The 19,015-nt window shown below is 36.5% G+C and overlaps 1 protein-coding gene across 4 annotated transcripts in view; it reads right to left on the bottom strand.

Moving 5' to 3' along the window:
* Window positions 1-18,084, bottom strand: part of atp2b1a (ATPase plasma membrane Ca2+ transporting 1a) — a 60,665-nt gene extending 42,581 nt beyond the window's left edge. For 3 of the 4 annotated variants that reach the window (XM_028451781.1, XM_028451783.1, XM_028451784.1), the window contains exons 1-2: window positions 17,953-18,084; window positions 497-989 (exon numbers count right to left, since the gene is read on the bottom strand). In XM_028451781.1, the coding sequence (XP_028307582.1) occupies window positions 497-689 (193 nt within the window). In that variant the 5' untranslated portion in view covers window positions 690-989; window positions 17,953-18,084. The remainder of the gene's footprint in view (window positions 1-496; window positions 990-17,952) is intronic. The other variant, XM_028451780.1, reaches the window with a different exon arrangement.
* Window positions 18,085-19,015: the final 931 nt, after the last annotated feature.

Genomic DNA, 19,015 nt, shown 5'->3' with positions numbered 1-19,015 from the left:
ACAGACAAAGCAAACAACCGTTAACTCATTCACTGACATTGTCATGTCATTACTGCCCAGCCTCCAGTGTAACCCTCCACACTGCACTGCCTGCTGCTGTGCTCAAGCAAACAGCTGGGCTGTCTGAGACACACACACACACACACACACGCGCACACACGCACAAACACACACACACACACACACACACGCGCACACACACACACACACACAGAGAGAGGTGAAAAACGAGAGAGGCAGAGTGAGAGGGACATATCCACAGGACTCGAAATAGAGCTGCGCTGGCCCAGGTCAGGCAGCCTGCCTGGCCACCTGTCTGGCAAACAAGTTTTTCTAAGGAAGTGATGTCAAGGTATGTGCAATGTGAATGACACGGACAATGACAAGGCTCCTGGAGTATGTGTTCACCACCACAAATGCAACATGCAATATCCCACTCAAGCCATCCTTTATTCTATTGCTGAAAACAAAGTTAAACTTTGAAGAGGTACTGTACCGTCTACTGGTGACGTTTTTAATCGAATGCAGAGTCCTTGAGTATCTCCGTAAGATTCCCCAATTTTGCTAATGGCCTCGGCTCCCCTCAGTTCCATTAAGGAGCGCAGTTCTTTCAATGTGCAGCCAAACTCTCCATCGTGGTTGGCCTCCACCAAGGAGTTCTTCACCCCGCTGTACGAGTTGTTTGCCATTTTGGTGCCTCGTCCCCAGTCTGTTGCAGAGTGTTGCTGCTTAGGGTGTTGATCAAATGGAGGAGAAAAATGGGTGGGGGGTGGTTTGTTTGGTAAAGTTTATATCCACCAAAGTCTGAGAACAGTGATAGTTCCCATACACAGCTGACAAGCCCTTTATAGGCCGCTGCAGTTACACGCCAGGTCGTAGAGGAGTGGTATTACAAAACAAGCCATTTCCTTTTGGAAGAGCGGAGTCCTTTAGTCTCTCATGGTGACTCAGGATCACCCACGGAGCCGGAGGTCACCATGCACGCAGATCTGAAAGAGGAAAGAAAAATACAAGACATTGTCAAGTGTGAGACCACCATGGATTGATCTGAACACCAGGTTTGTTAAGATCACACTCATGCTTCTTTATTCTACAGCATTCATTTAAACAAACCAACATACAATCCCCAATGTCAGTATTTCACTATTCATCTGCATATATTCGAAAAGGAAATGGTTTAGTAACCTAATTACAACAGCCAAGTGAATTGAATTTGCAACACTTTTGCAACAGGTTTTATTGAAAACGTTGCATTTGGAATAAACGTTGTCTGTAATGCACACATCTATTTTCTGCAAGCTGAGTGAAAAGTGTGTGTAGCATTTGACCTCTGCAGTGTTTAATCGCTACTTAAGTTAAATCACAGCATATTAAGTTGTTCTTGAATAAAGCTTTTCAAGCAGCAACTCCCAGTTTCTGTCCAAGGTCAGGTTTATCAACATCTACACTCATTATAATTCCATTATGGAAGTATGGCCCAAAACATAGAAGAATATTGCGAATTTAAACACAAACAGTAAAAGTATTAGAATAAAACATTTTGAACATGCCCAAGATTTTCAGTATCATTTTCAATAAATAACTCTTTATGACTTGGATATGGCAGAAAACTTTATAACACTTGCCGTAGAAGTTTATGTATTAATAAAAATGTTTGAAACTTGCAAGTCCAAGTTGTGAGAGCTGGGTATTGATTCACAAGGGCCTGATTCGATTCAAGATTCAATTCGATTTTATTCGATTTTTGAGTCGGTTAATTATTTTTCAGAAACATTATCAATTTTACTTGAATATGGAAAAGATTCTGAGAGATCTAAAGCAGTAAACAGTAGAAAACTAACTAACTGTGTGCAGTATTACAAATATTCATGTTTACATTAAGAATTGAGCCCACGGCACTGCATCACACACAGTAAAAAAAAAAAAAGTCATCAAATGATAAATTTTAAGAATTCATGAATCAATATCGGGCAGTTGAAAAGAAAATGTATTTAAATTGATTAAACAATTTTTTTAATCTAGCCCTAGTAGTCACCATAAAAAAATGAATCTCAAACCATTGTAAAAAAGGAAAAACTCCTTTTGGTTTCCATGGTGACAGTCTATCAGAACAAACTGCAAACACCTCAAATGTCTACAACAGTAATCTGCCGTCATTTCTCTTCATTCTGTTGTCATTTCTCTTTAATAGCCGGAGTTTGTGAGGAACCTTAAACCGACCTTCAGTATACTTCATGTTCCAATGAACTGTAACTTTGTACTGAAGAAAAACAAAAGGCATTAAACAGGTAGAAAATATGTGAACTGTTTACTCAGGTGTTTGCTTTTTGAAACTTTGCCAAGGTCATAGGGATGCGTCTGTTTTATGGAACTACTGTGGAGGATTTAGTCGACTAAAATATCAGCCTTCCACCCAAAGTACTTTTAAACAAACTGCTCAAACATGATTGTTTGATGACTTCTCATTCAGTAATACAACCAGTTTCTTCTTCAACAAAGCTTTAGCAATCCAACTGTCCAATCAAAGTCACATTTTTCATAAAGAATTTTAATAAGACCTCTTAAGTACTTGTGCATTTAAAGTAGAAAACGGGAAGTTATTACATTACCTTTAAGCTATCCATCACTCTACATCTCAAGGACACTTTTCAACAGGATTTTCTTTTTGAGTGCGTATCTTTCCAGGTTGACTTGTACAACTCCTTTGGAAAATCTTTACCTCAACTCATATATTCATCATAAATCACAGGTATGTTTACTTTTGACACAACCTCGCACTTTGAGGCATACAATTCTCAATAAACACACACAGCTTTCAAGTAAACACCACTTCCTTCTAAAGACATTCCTGTAAAGCAAACAGAGTCATTTGTAGTATTCAAGACTATTTTAACAGAATTCTAACAAAAACAACTCCTCCAGTTAACAATACTAGTGCTAGAACCGTAGGACTAGGAAGTATGTCTTGCTGTAGAAAGGTGGGAGGCTAAGTAGCTTTTTCATTGATGGTTTGTTTACATAGGAGCTTTAATTGCTCTTTAATTCAGAATACAAGTTAAATCCTCTTTAAACTGCTAAATTAATTCTGAAACACACACGCGATTTATTATTATTATTATTATTATTATTATCATTATTATTATTGACCTTAGTTACAAACGTCGCTCAGTGAGGACACCTGCTGGTCAATATTTACGGATTTTTTTTTTTAGGATATTAGACTACAGTCGTTTTTAAAAGCCCTGTGTGCAGTCACTCTTGTAGATTCTACGCAGCTTTTAATATAGGCAGTGGCTATCCGTACGGTTGCCGTATCAATATATCAATATTCTATCCGTAAGCAGCGCCCCTATTTGACCAGTTTGGGTCACGTGCTAGGTCAGTCATTGGTCAGTTTAGGTCATGTGACTAAGACTAAACCTTACCCTAAACCAAACCCTAAAAATTGTTGCGATATTGGGTCATAACCTAACACTAACCCTAAACATAATCCAAACCCTAAGATGCTACGTACATGTACTTCGGTAACCATACCAATAGCACCGGGGGTTTATCCTGAGTTATCATGACTACCAATCAACATTGAGCTGTGCTGCAAAGCTGCACTTAAGACAATTTTAAGAAATAATTCATGAACGGTACAATTGCAGTCCAAACAAATACAATGTTTCATACCGTTGAACCAAGCAGTAACCATGTTGAAACTCTCAGGTCAGTCTGATCCTGATGCACTGAGATATTTCCGGAACAAACACACAGACAGACAGAGGTTCCTTGCTTTATAGATAGATAGATGAACAACCATCTCAATATAAAATGCAAAGTACAAAATGTAATCTTTAAACTTATTGCAGCTGTTCAACTACCCCGATAAGGAAAAGCTGTTTCCTCCTTTGATGAAAACAGGCTCTATAATATAGAAAGATGAGGCTCTCTTCAGACACTGTTGGCCTGCGAGGCTGAATGCAACTGTCGATGAAATACAAACAATAAGAAAGAAGCCAGCTAGCTAACGTGGTGGGATAACACAGAAAGCAAAGAGCGGCTGAATGATTACCTCAGGAAAAGCCTCCAGTTTAATCTAATTAAGACCATCAGAGGCATGAGGGAGCACCATGGTGCTCTACATGGGAGAGACTGCTATCCATTCAGCTTTAATCAGACCAACACAATGGAGGCTGATTCATTCATGTTCATCAGTTTGATGGGGATTTATCTCCAAGTGTTTCAAGCATGCAGCATTATGGTAAAGCTTCTGTAGCCCTGCTTTAGGATTTCTTCTTTTAGGATGTCTTCCAATACGTTAATGGTTTTACTGGAATAGTTTGACGAAAACAATCGATTTCAATTTAATAGGTGCAAAAAACATTGAAACAGAAGGAGAAACACCGTAGTCCGTTCTTTTGCCTCGTACAATTGATTGCTTGCATTCCTCTGAGATTGTTGGAAACTATTCTGTCACATGTTGAGTTGCTATTTGGAGCCATCTGCCATGGAAAACAAGGCAGAATACATTATTTATTACCCAGCATCACTGTACGGCCAAGTGCTCTATCTAACCAAGGTAGGGAGGCTGATGATGGAAATCCCTGGGTTTTTTGTTCGAAAGGAGTACGCCTGCATGTGTCATCATATTGCATGTCACACTGTATAAGACTTTATTCTCCAAATGCATTATGGTATTACTCTCTCACTGAACCTGGTTTAATTTTTCTGACATCAATCATTTGTGACAGAACAGGCTACAGCAGTAATGGTGCATTAAACAAACGCTGAACATGTGAGGAACAAGGTGACGTTAGTTTTCAGTTACAACACCCACTAGATTGATATCACGCGTCATTGCTGGAGCTTCAAAAACTAGTGCACTGTCAAAGAAAATCATAGGAACTCATTTTTACAAAAAAACAGATTTCATCAAAGCAATTTGGGTATGAATGTGACACAGAAAAAGTCATTTAAGTACTGTTTGATTCACTGCAATTATTTTGAGATTGACTGCCCGCCTTCAATGTGCTCAGAAAGAGTAACTGAACCCTCCTGTGCATCAGCTGGTGCCAGTTCTTCCAATGCAACAGCTTAAACCTGTTGATGACACAGCTCTAACTTAGGCAATCATAATTACTCATCACTAAATCTACCAATGGGGTCTATTCAAAATTAAATCAGAATTATTGTCACTGCATAAAATTCCGTCTGGCAGTCTCCTCTGAAGCAGCAAGGTGGATTAATAAACAACTACTCAATAATACAGACAACTTGTCAACAATGTCAAACACAACTTCCTTTAAACATTAAGTGAAACAACCATAGTTTACTTGGTAGTTAATGTTGCTATTTATTTCTAAGTGGTTATTAATATTTATGCAACTAAGTTTAGGTTGTTATGTTCACATTTTTATTGTTATTCAACTATCAACATATAAAAACAATGTTTTGAAACGTTTGCAGAGGGTACATGCTATTCTATGCCTCGGAGCGTCCATTTAACACTGGCTATATCTTTATAAGCAATTAAAAAGACAAAGTTATGGTTTTCGATCCATATTTACAGGTATATATCTCTGGCTTAATTTATAATAAGTGTTTTTTTGCAAAGAAAACTACTAAAGTTTATAAAATGCTAAAGCTGCATTAACATAAACACACCACACAGTGCTATTCTTTTTGTTCAGTGTGTAATGATACCACACTTTTAGATGCTGTTTTTCTTTTTTGTAAACTTTGAATTTCACCACTTTTTCCGCCACACGGAGTGTCTGTCTGCCTGTAACCATGGCAATGGTGCTTGTCCGGGTGGAAATTAAATCAAACCCATTGTCTCTGGTAACACGAATGAAAGGAGTCATCAGCTTTGTATCAACACAAGTATTGATTTTTTGACATTTGTCACATCATGCTACCCTAAAGTCGTGACCCATTAGTTTCATTGTTTGAATTTGGAATGATGTTTAAAAAATAAAGAAAACATGAAAAATAAAAATAAAAGTTCCTACATAAAATGAGCTATTTGGCAAAGACTTTATGATCCACATTTCATCAACTTTCATATTAATTTCCATAAACTATTATCATCAATTATTTGGCATTAATTTCATATCTATCCATCTCAATTTGTATGTACCCGTAGTATGTAAATTTTGATGAATATTTTCTGCTTCTTCTCCTTTCCTCTATTCTTCTGACATGCGTGGGCTTCCTTAATAATGCTGTCTACTATTCATTATAATGTCATTCCTTCAGTTCAGCCCAGTGGGACACAAAACCATGACACCAATTAGAAAAGGTTAATATTTACTCAAACAGCTTGTAGATCTCTCAAAATCATGCAATTTGTGTAAGTCACCAGAGAATGGACAACCTCAGCTGACTTTTAACTTTAAGGTTTTACCTTCAGGGATTCCATTTATTATGTGTCCACGATTGGCAAAGATGTTTTTTTTTTTTTTTAAACTATCTTCATTTGCGCAATTTAAATAAATTAAGAATGTAAAGTTGAAGCCTTGAACTAAGTAATTTTTATATTTACCACATTGTAAGGCAGTGGTTCTTAATCTTTTCAGCCCACGACCCCTAAAATAAAGCTGCCAACGACCGGGGACCCCCACTGTACCTGAAGGTGGTTGAACACAGACATGAACATTAAAGAACAGTCATGTGGAGACAGGGCCATCTATAAGGGGGAATAAAGGGGAGAGATTTTTGGGGTCCATCCATAAAATCAGCAAAATGATGGTCCATTGTTCTATGAATTTGTGATAACCACATTTATTAAAGTTGCAAACTATAGTTAAGGATGTCCCGATACAACTTTTTCACTTCCGATAAGATACCAATATTTCAGCCTTGCATATCGAATCATACATACATTTGTTACTTATTTAGTAGTGTGGAATGTTAGAAAAGACTTGATCAAGTGATGTCACTCAAACAGAGAACAATAGACAACAACAGTAGGTATTAGAAAAACTGACCCATTTATTATTAACCAATTGGTTACATACATTTTAACTTTCAACATACGATCTGCAGTATTCTACAATTGAATAAAAAATAAATTATAAGACCAGCACCAACGTTAAGGTGCATTACCGCCATCTAATTTGTTGTAGTGTAAACCACAGTCACCTATGGATAGAAGTGCTGGAGCGCTTATATCGGTGATTTTAGAATCCGATATTGGTTTTCTGCTTGATATCGGACCAATATCCGATATCAATATTGGATCGGGACACCTCTAACTATAGCGGCTAAAAATGAGAACAACTAGTTTAAATTGGCAAATAATAGCCATGACCAATTGTGAATGTGGTTAAATTGACAAAAATAACCTTTAAACATGGTGAAAACAGTGACAATATAGTGACAACATATGCAATATTAGGTAAGAAAAGTGGTGGAAAGGGTTTATAAGTGCTAAAAACGTCTTGAAAGTGGAAAAGGGCACTGAAATTCGATGAGAAGTAGCAGAAAGTAATGTAGCAAAAATGCATTAAAAGGAGCAAAAATATAGCAAGAAAAGGTGATCAAAATAGGTTAAAATATGGCAAGTTTGGTGTATTTGCAGAAAAGCAAAAAATAAGCAAAAATGGGCTCAAATACGTTTCTTGAAGGCATCTGGCGACCCACTCTCCTTGACTCGCGACCCTGAGGTTGAGAACCACTGTTGTAAGGTACAGTACATAAATAAAAAAAAGATAAAATACATTGAATTATTTAAAAACATGTTCTTTTACTTCTTTTAATAACGATTCCAGATTTCCTGATGAATGTATTTAAAGTCAAACAATGACAATAGGGAATGTATAGCAGCCACTAACCATGGCTTGCTTTGAGTAAACCACAGACTTGTGGATTGATGAATGCATTTCTTTTCCCACTGTGTTCATTACGCTACAGTCTTACTCTAAATGCCCTCTCACACGTTGACACAGTCCATGTGTGAAAGATGAAGGAAGTAAGTGTCAACATTTGCTGTGCCGTGTCAGTTTCAGGTTGCGGAGCAGGTCACATGTCACAACAGTGGAAAATCATTGTGATTGGATCTCCAAGCCAACAGCTGGCATTGTATGGTTGAATGACAGAGGCTAAGGTTAACCCTTTAAACGCTTCGGCAGTCCAAGACGGGGGCTTTCTTTACCCATAGAAGACAGGCGTGTGTGAAACGCAAGTCTCCCATCTCCACTAGAGTTATTTAAGGCTGTGATCACACATTAGATGATTATGGAGACCTCCACCCAGAAGGCTGGAAAAGTGAAAACAAGTAGAAAGAACAACAGCAACGGGCGTTTCACAAATATATACTGGATTTGCCAGTATATATTTGCCAGGAAACCCTCTGGCAAATTGAACACCTCAACATGCCAACAACTTGATGCCCGTCAAGGATAGCAATTCTAGGGATCCCTCAGCAATAGAGCGGCCTAATGCAAGAGGTGGTATTTTTAGCTTTCCCTAGACTGCCCCCTCCCCCCACAGCTAGCCACTGCTGAACTGGGTCAGGCCATGTAAATGTGGAGGATACATAGCAGAGACACCGAGCCATCCTTCTGCCGCATGGCCCGTGGCTAGGACGGACTTCAGCCAACACGCTGGAACCTCTATGGCACTTACACGCTGCCACTTTGTGAGACCAGTCAGTAAAAGGTGTAACTGTTAACACATTTCACTCTGCATCTGTACTTAAAGTAAAAACAATCACTAACTGATGAACGAAACTGCAGTAAATCATTGTGATGCATTAAACCAACAGCTAGAAATCAAGCACAGAGACATATTTTCTCTATAAATCGTATAATATGAAATAATAATATGCTTTTCTTCTCATTTTAACGATAATTACAGGAACTGATCCAAATGCATAATAGAAATATACTTACTATTAAAAAGCACTTCAGTTGTTTAACCCAGAAAGAAAAGAATGATAAAATGACTAATAAAGGCAAGATATTCATTACATCGTGTTTCACTTTCGATTATATTAAACTGTGTAAAGCAGGGGTGTCAAACTCATTTTAGTGCAGGGGCCAAATACAGATTGTTTGATCTGAAGTGGGCCACAGAGGAGGGGAATCGAACAATCTCCACATTAGTACTACTTTGCACATCCATGTATAAATGATATAAAAGCATTTTTGTAGTACCAACAATATACAAGCAACAGGTGACAGATTGTGACAATATTATTTCAATTTGGGGAAATGTTGATAGATTGAGCAGGATTTTGGAAATACTAGGTTTGTTCCAACAATTCAACAGTAAAAATGACTGTGTCACATGGAATGTGACAAATTCAATGAAACAACACTTGAATAATTGTAAAGTCTATGTATTATTTTGCATTAATGCCAATATTTATGTTTGGATATGATAGTGATTTAAAATTGCTCCCAATTCTCTGCTTCTTTTCATTAAATAATTCCCATGAAAAATTTCTATTTTTTAATATTGCCAAAATTCCAGAGCTTAAGTTCCCATAGAAGTTTGCCACATATTTTTATGCCCCTTTGCAACCCTACTGAGATTATTTGGTAATTTACACGTGATTCATGTTTTCTCAGTCATTTTTACTTTCCACTGTGGGCTGGATTGTTTAAATTTGGCCCCCGGGCCATGGGTTTGATACATGTGGTGGAAAGGATCAGAACTTCATGTGGGCAGGCCAAATTGATGAGTTAAACCTCCAATATTCAGGCTCATCGCATCACTTCGATCACTTCAGCTTTCTCGAACAAAGCAGAAGCGATTAGACGTCGATTCAGGAGCGTCCTACAAAGGAAGCTTGATTGAAGACAACACCCGAGTTTGTCCACCCACCCCTCAGCCTATACTCACACTGGCAAGATCCATTCCCAAATGACACATTGTTCATTGTTCCTTTTCGGAAGATGGGAAGCTTCTTGGGCTTTTTGTTAAGTGTGAATCTGCACAGTAGCCTGATGGCCCAGGGCTCTGCTGTCCTGCTATTTTCTGCCTGACACCGACCTCACTGTACCCAATCTTTCAATCGAAAGGGCACTTCATTATTTTACAAGATTCTCTGCTACAGGATCCAATTTGTGTTTTTCTCTGATAGCTATGAGATAGCACGACATGATAGCGTTCTAAAGAATAATGAATGCATGTCGCAGACCTGTGGTCCTCAGAGAGCAGTTGGTAGGACTGTTCCTGCTTTCCAACCCAAGAAGCACAATATATGCAAAATCAAATATTACATATAGTTACAAAGATGAACAGTCTATGAGTCAAAGACTAAAAACATACATTTATGGCAGTTACACTTTTAGGGGCCTCCGATTTCCCCTGATTGCAGAAAATGAAAAACAGAAAAAGCGATCTGACTGGTTATTGAATGTCTAGAAAGTATCACCAAAGACATTGTGGCCAACTTTGTTCTTGCCACGTAATCGCATGTGATATTAGCAGAACCATCGTGTTCACGTAATTCGTCTGAAGCATATAAAACGTAAAATTAATAACAGTATTTGACTTTACTAACCCTATTTAGCATGTTTAGTATGATTTCAGGTAGTCCAATAGCCAGTAAAGTCATCTAAACAGTAAAAGTAAGTTGAAATAGTAACGCGACCCGGATGAGTAAAAAAAAAACAAGGACGAAAACCAAAAGAAATTATTTTGCCAATTATTAGTACCATTGCATTTATATATATTATAAATGTGTACTAACCTCACTAAAATTAAAGCATTGCAATTGTATGAATTAATATTAATGTTTCAAAAAAGCATATCTTTAAAGAATAAATCAATTTGAAATGTTTGAAAATATTTATTTAGCACTGACATTCCAACAACGCAAAATGTGAAATTGAAATGGAAAATGGGCCTCACTCACTGTTTTTAACATTGACGTTTGTTTTTTTGCTTTATCTGATGTACGTCAGTCTGGAAAAAGTGCTCTATAAATAAAATGTACTTATTTACATACAAGTGAAGAAATATATCTAAATGGGGCTTAATGTACATGATATTCATGGCCTTCTTCTATTGAATTATTTCAGCAAAGATTGATGGTAAAAAAAAACACTGTTACATTGAAAGTTTCATTATATGATTAGATTTACATTTACACATAGAAGTGTATGCTTCTTGCAACAAAATACACAAAATACAAAAACTGGCAATTGTTTTTAGGGATGTCTTGATACAACTTTTTCACTTCCGATACGATACCAATGTTGCAGCTTGAGTATTGGCCAATATCGATACCATGTCAGCACGAATCAGAGAACAATAGACAACAGTAGGTATGAGAAAAATGGACCCATTTATTATTAACCAATTTGTTACATACATTTTAACCTTCAAAGTAATATCTACAGTATTCTATAATTGAATAAATATAATATATATCGGAGATTTTAGATGAAGTTCGATAAAATTGATAAAGTTGCTAAACTGACCATGAATATGTTTAGTGATGGATGGAATTTGTAGCAATTGATTTGAGGAATGTATTTTTAACTAAACTAAATGAAAAATTTTAACCATTTTTAGGTCAAATTTTTTAAAGCCATACATTTTTGGTACAAAATAATTCCATTGCCACATTCAAGGTGAGTCATCAATCTGGATTACTTGTGGAAAATGAGGCTTGATGGGGCATTTAAAAGTGTAAGTAAAAATGTTATGGTTACCATAATCAGTTTTGTCCTAGTTGTTATTGTCAGAGTACAGCAGAAGATGATACTGTTAAACTTCACTGTGACTATCAATCTGTATTTCCCAAATTCATTTCTCACAGCAAGGAGCAAACAACACTTCTTTCAAAAGTGGAGCAATCTGCGAGATTAGCAGATATCCCACACTCTCCGTCTCCAGCATGACTAACAAAACCTTATCCACAATGCATAAAAAGATGACAGCTCTAGTTTGTAGCATTGAACGGCTGTCAAGAACAAGTGCAAGTAGGGAAAACATCATTCCCCATCTCCATCTGAGTCACGCTAACCATGAGGTAAAGAAGATCGAAATAAGGAAAAAACCCAAAATCGTTTGCAAGACACAACTTAAGACATGCGTTCATCTGCAAGGTGAGCACAAGGGCTTTGAGTCAGAGACCGAAAATAATAATAATAATAATAATAATAATAATAATAGTATAGCAAGGATTAAGAAAAGATATTTTCGTCGTGGTGAGGGACAGCAACAGTCCGAGTTTAAAGGGCAGAGACTGAGCTAGAAGTTATATTACCAATGATTTTTGGTAAATCATTAAACAAACTATGTTTCAATATGCTGAGCAAGACATGTACAGCAACTCAATGGAAACTATGACTATGGATGACTACCGTATGTTATCCAGATGAACCAAACCGAGCTTAGAAAGAACAGTGAACTCTAGCAATACATTAAACCTAAAACAGAGATATTCATTTATAATAACTCATTTAATGAAACTGCTTAGCTGTGTCTACATACGACAACAACAACCACAGATCTACAGATATAGGCTCTACACTCATGAGTCTACTTCTTTAAAGATTTTAAGTCACAGGTGTCAAACTCAGTTTAGCTCAGGGGCCAAATTAGGACCAGTTTGACCTCAAGTGGGCCGCAGATTTTAGACCAAAAAGACTACATGTTTAACGTTAGTGTGCCCAAGTTTCCACTTCCACATATATATGATATGTAAAATATGTAAAGCAATGAGGATATCCAAGAATTAGGTGACAGGTAATCAGTCCCTGCAGGAACTTCACTTTAAATGTAGTGATTCTTTGACCATTTTTGTGTAATTTAGAGCAAATTTTTGAGAAATTGCAAAATTTTTTAAAGTTCCAATTTTGTTTATGTTCTTTCATCAATTTGTGATTAAAAATTGCTCCCATCATGTGATATAAGCTTAGGAAAAGTGAAATCACGATTATTCAAACAATTATTAGTCAAACAAAATGTTGTTTCTTTTTTGTATAAAACAATGTAAAATATATTCTTTAAACAAATAAAATCCTTCAAACTAATAAAATCAAGTTTTTGCAGCGTTTTTTCCTGGAATGTTACACAACCGCTAGCTACTTTCCTTGTGTTAGCCTGCAGGCTAGGCTAACTTTAGCTTTGAGAAGGGCGGGGCGGAAGAACTAGCATGCAAGTGCATTAAACAACTAAAGTTTTTTTTAATTCAGCAAATAAAACATAAACTTTAAATAAATATTGAATAAACAATAATCATTTTTTTCGATTATATTATTTTGTAATTGTTGAGTGTAATAATCAAAATCAGATTAATTGCACAGCCTTAAGAACTGAATTATTTTGTAATTTACACAATATTTATTGTTTTCTCAATCTTCATTACTATCTCCAATGGGCCACATTGAATGTTCTAAAGGGTCGCATTTGGCCTTCGGGCTTTGAGTTTGCAACATTGAAAAACAATGAAAAGCTTTTGTATGTCAATTTGTGGATTAAAATTATAGAACAGAATGATTGTGGAACTAAAACAATGTTCAAACAAAAAAAAAGTAGGTATAAAGGAATAACTTTCACAAGGTACAGGAATGATGAGAGGTTTTACTAATCACCAGTTTTTGTTGTTTTTTTTCCTGTTTTGATGATTAGCTATGAACTATTTGTGAATATGTAGATTGTTTGTTGAATTATATATAGGTAATTGATTGTATTTTTAGTTGTACTTAAAAAAAACTATATCTGTAGTGATTAAAGGGGTAGATTTAAATAAGTTTACAATTCTTCCTACTCCTTTTGGCACATGTAAATTGAGAGGTTTGAGTGTTTGTGGATGAAATCAATGGTCTATTTCTGCTGTTGTAACTCATCTTTTATCATTTTACATGTTTGAAATAAAGACATCAATCAATAAAAAAATACAGAATGTGCAATAATAAGAAATGCTTCGGGTTACATCTTAGAAGCTGGGTTTTCGATTTCCATTACAGATTTTTTGCAAAATAAAAGCAACATTTCTAAATGTTACGCTTTAAACGTGTTTCCATTGATGGTTGTTTTGGGGAGGAGCCTCACAACTCCCGTGAAATTTCATCCCGCGAGACTTCGCTGCAGGAAGACAGACGCTCAGAACCTCCTTATAATACTTTGTTGTAGGGCTACACAATTTATCAGATTTTAATCGTGATTACGATTTTGTTTGCCACGATTAAATAAACCTGATCGACCGCAATATTAACATCTAAAATACGGGCTCTGCACTAAAAGTGAATTTATTCAGTTAGCCTTTGGTACATTTTAAATTCTTGGGTTAATCATTTTTTTAAATCATGATTCCATGTTAAAGCTTAATTTTGCACTGTAAACATATTGTTTGTTTAAAAGTAGGGTAATGAAAAGACAGATTTGTCCATAATGTTAGAAATAATTGTGATTACAATATTGATCTAAATAATTGTGATTATGATTTTGGCCATAATCGTGCAGCCTTACTTTGTTGTTGACTGTCTAATGTTCTTACTATGAATTTTATATTGTTAAACGCTTTGACATGACTTTGTTGTATTCTGTGCTATATAAATAAAGTTGAATTGAGTTGAATGAATGTGGAAGTAACAATTTTAAAGTATAACGCTTAGTAATCTCCTCTTCTGTCTACACGTACCGCACCATGTTTTCTCGGAGAGAAGTCGTCATGTGACCAGGTACGTCAAGTCATGTGACCAGGTATTTGCAGAAAAAGTGTTTCCATGGCACTTTGGCAATACATTTCAATAGTGACATATCTGAAATTCCTCCTCATGAAAGCTTTCTTTGCAATAATTGAGTGATTTATTCAAAATTCAGGTGTTTCCATTCCCAGTTTTTTTTTTTTGCACTATATAGATTTTGCGCATGTCCAATCGTAATGGAAACTCAGAGAGCATTGTTGCACTGCTGCATTGGATCTCATGTGGTTGTACAAACACAGGGCAACGTGCCTGCAGCAGCAGCACACTGGGAGCCATTTAATAGGATAAAGAGTGATCCCTTCAACCAGACACCAAAAGGTGATCAGTGGCTGCACGGCACGCAGCACCTCATCCTACACCGACAGGTAAATTCAAAGCGTGCATCAAGAAATAAGCTGTAACGTTTGCCATGCAAAGCATTCTTCCTAAAGCAAATGATGCTGTATGGCTAATGGGTATTTAAAGGAGGTTTTTACCTCTTGCTTTGAATTGCATTTTACATTTGGAGTGAGGGGAAAAAAAGACAATGAGCAGTTTGCATTCATTAGTGTTAAAGTGCATGGTGTTTATAGTGAGAGGTGGTGAAGGACAAGTGATGTGTCCAGCCTACGGGGAGAAAAGGACACTAATCGAACAGAGGAACAGAATTAGCCATTACCCCGTCGCGGGGCAATTATAAATCCCAAAGGAGGTGTTTAACTTTGGCAGTGTGTGGAGATGCCAAGTTAGTCAGAGGTGCAAAACTCATCACAAAAAGTCACATTTTAACTTTATTAACCTTATTAAAACAGTGGCAGTGATCATTTTCCTTTCTTTAAGAACATTTTCAAACTGTGAACATTCTAAAAGCACGCTCAAGGTTCTTCGTGCACGTTGTGTAGTCGGGTTTGTTAAGCGTAGTGATGACCTTTACATTCTTGGACAACGCTCTCAAGGCTTCTGAACAATACGACTCCAAATTACAGCTGAACACTTTAAAAGCAATTCATTATATCTGTAATGATTGGAGTTCCAGTGAATTACAAGGTGTGCTAATTGGTGTCTAACTTCAGAGGACCTGATGGTTTCATGCAAAATGTAAAAGGTCAAAATACAGAGAAGATAACACTCACACTTTAAACTCTGAGCTCGCTCATTAGCATTAATGAGCTTTTTACAAATACCTATAAAAAATCATGAGTTATTGAGGAGAAAATGTTACTTTTACACTAGACATTTCCGATATTATACGATATATACATAGATCCCCTCCCTCCAAAACCTAATTTTAGGTCACATTCTATATCTTTCTATGGAATTAACATGTTACCCTACTTTTAATATAATGCCCCAATGGATATATTCCACCTAAAACATCATCAGGGCAAAAAAAGAAAACTATTCAGGAATGACAAATTTCCATTTCTATTATTAAAATGTTGGCTCAAATATATCGGTGGAAAAACCGATACCAATGTGAACCGATATTACATTTTATGGCGAATATCGGCTAACAATATATGAGGACTGATAATATCGTCCATCTCTATAAGAAAGGTTTTACTTCAGTAATGGAATAATCGCTAATATACATCTTTAAATAAGCTTTCTCGAAGGACAGCACACATTGTTTTTTCAGTATTGTAAAAACTGATGCCAATGTCAACCGATATTACATTTTATGGCAAATATCGGCCGACAACATCTGAGGGTCATGAATATCGGCCATCTCTATTTTAAGCAATAAGTATGAAATAAGCTCAATTTCAGTAATGGAAAAATAGCCATATTTATAGGGCTGCACGATTATCACAAAAATTATAATCATGATTATTTTGATCAGTATTGTAAGCTCGATATAATCACAATTATTTATCATGTGAAGAAAAAAAAATCCGTGTTTTTATTACACTACTTTTAAACAAACAATATGTGTACAGTTTACAGTGCAAAATTAAGATTTAAATAACAATTTTACTAAAAACAATAAAAAAATAACCCAAGAATTGAAAATGTACCAAAGGCTAACTGAATAAACACTATTACAGAGTGCAGAGCCCATATTTTAAATGTAAATATAGCCGACGATCAGGTTAATTTCATCGTGACAACAAAAATCGTGATTCCGATTAAAATTGTGCAGCCCTACATACTTATTTTAAAAACGCTGTCTCAAAGAACAGCGCATATCGGTTTTACAATATCGCTGTAAAAAAAATACCAATGTCAACCAATACTAAATTCTATGGCAAATATCGGCCAACAATATCCGAGGGTCGTTAATATCGTCCATCTCTATTCTAAGCAATAAGTTGGAAATATGTCATTTGCAGATAAAGCTCATTAGAATGAGATATGGGGGGAAAAGTTAAATACAATAACATTATTTTTGCTGCACAACTATTGTCTCAACTGTGACCTCTACACCGATGACAGACTTGCTTTAGGACCGCGGAATTTATGTTGGACACCATCGAGGAAAGTAAGTAGTTGGTCGATAATCGTCGTTCGCTGCACTTGTATATAAACCCATTAATAGAGAGAGAGCCCAGTTAGCAGGGACTAGTCTCCTTTGGGTGACACACTGAGAACCAAAACCGGTCCAGTTCATTTAATACGTCTTATTTGGCACGATAATATCGTTTAAAAACAAATAAAAAATGTAGTTTAATAGACTGAAAGGCAAGTCGGAGTACAACTGTGCTGTGTAGGCGTAAAACACGGGTGACATTGCCGATACATTTACGGCTAGATTAGCACACAGCTTGACCGTTAGACACTAGTTTAGTTCAGTGGAAAAAGTGAAATATATAAATTACCAAAGACTAAAAATCACTGTTAGCAAACTAGCTCTCACTCGTTAGCTTATGTGGATTTAAGGGAGATAATATGAATAAAAATACTCAAACATAACCGCCATCCCGGCAGCGTGTCAAGTCCAAAGACTGAGTCCAGGGGCAATGCATGGTTTTCAGTAACGTGGGCCACAGGGAGTTAAATGTGTCAGCATCGTAACGGAGCAGCTACCTGGGCGGAAAGGCGAAACGCACCACTATCTATCTATCCAACGGGTATCACGTTAAGCTAACAGCGTTAGCCTCGGTAGAATGTTGCTGCTGCTGCTACCTACCCACCACCGACTGGCCCTCGTTGATCACCGCTAGCGCAAGAAGAAGAAGAGAAAAAAAGAGAAAGAGGACCTTCCCGGTCTGTGGGTGTATATGTGCAGATTTCCAAAAGCTCCTAAGGATCCCCGTGTATCTGTGCAGGGTTAATTCAAGCAATAAGCAGTGGAAATGAAGCCATAAATACTCACACGGTTGTGTGCAGAGCACCCCGGGACCCTGTCTCTGTGTAAGTCCCCCTCAGTCTCACCGAAGACTAGACTCTCTCCCCTGATCTGAGCTGGAGCCCCGCCCACTGCTGCTGTCACAGCCACCACCACAGAGTCCGCCTCCGAGCTGTCAACATAGTTCCCATCCTGGGCACTCCGACACCGGGCTGCCTCACTACAGCAGGGGGGTGGATCGCTGAGTGACGATTTATTTAGTCAAATGAAATATGGTGAATACTAATAATCTAAAGTTATAATAATAATAATAATAATAATAATAATACATTTCAGTTTTGTTTTATTTATTTTTTTGTTTATACCAGTTATACAAAATGTTCTATTTATTATTATTGTTATGATTATTGTTGTTGTTATTGTACTAATAAGTTATTTGAAATCTCTATTTTTAATTTTGAATGTGTGCATTTTTGTGCCAAATAAATGCCAGTTTTCTTGACATTTTTTGTTGATAACAATGTAGACATGTAGCCTAGCAATGATCATAGCTATTTATAATAATAATCATTATAATAATTTATGGATAATAATAATATAATTTACGTTATTAATAATATCACATAAATATATCAATTTATATTTATTATTATTATTATTATATTTATTATTATTATTATTATTATTAATAATAATAATAATAATAATAATAATAATAATAATAATAATAATAATAATAATAATAATGGCTCTATCTAAAATAGATATTTAACGCAAAGTAAGCCTGTGTGTGTGTGTGTAATGTAAAGGGAGGGAGACTCCACCGTTCATCAAAGAACGGGAATGGAATGAATCATCTCTCCTCTGCTCGTCTCGCGCCATTCTGTCACACCACCACGGGGACATGTGATGCATAAAAGGCTATGGACCACTGCATGGCGTGGATTCCCATTGGCTCATCCGGCATATCAGTCGCCTATGGAAACGGTGACGTCATGATCTCCTCGTACTCCCTCTTCTTCGCTCCAGTGTCGCTTTGTAATAACAGGATTATTCAACAGCAGCCTCCCCCCTCCATCATCACAGGACA

The sequence above is a fragment of the Gouania willdenowi genome, chromosome 6 (genome assembly GCF_900634775.1).
Source record: "Gouania willdenowi chromosome 6, fGouWil2.1, whole genome shotgun sequence".
Taxonomy (NCBI): domain Eukaryota; kingdom Metazoa; phylum Chordata; class Actinopteri; order Blenniiformes; family Gobiesocidae; genus Gouania; species Gouania willdenowi.
This window is presented reverse-complemented; position numbering and strand designations above follow the sequence as displayed.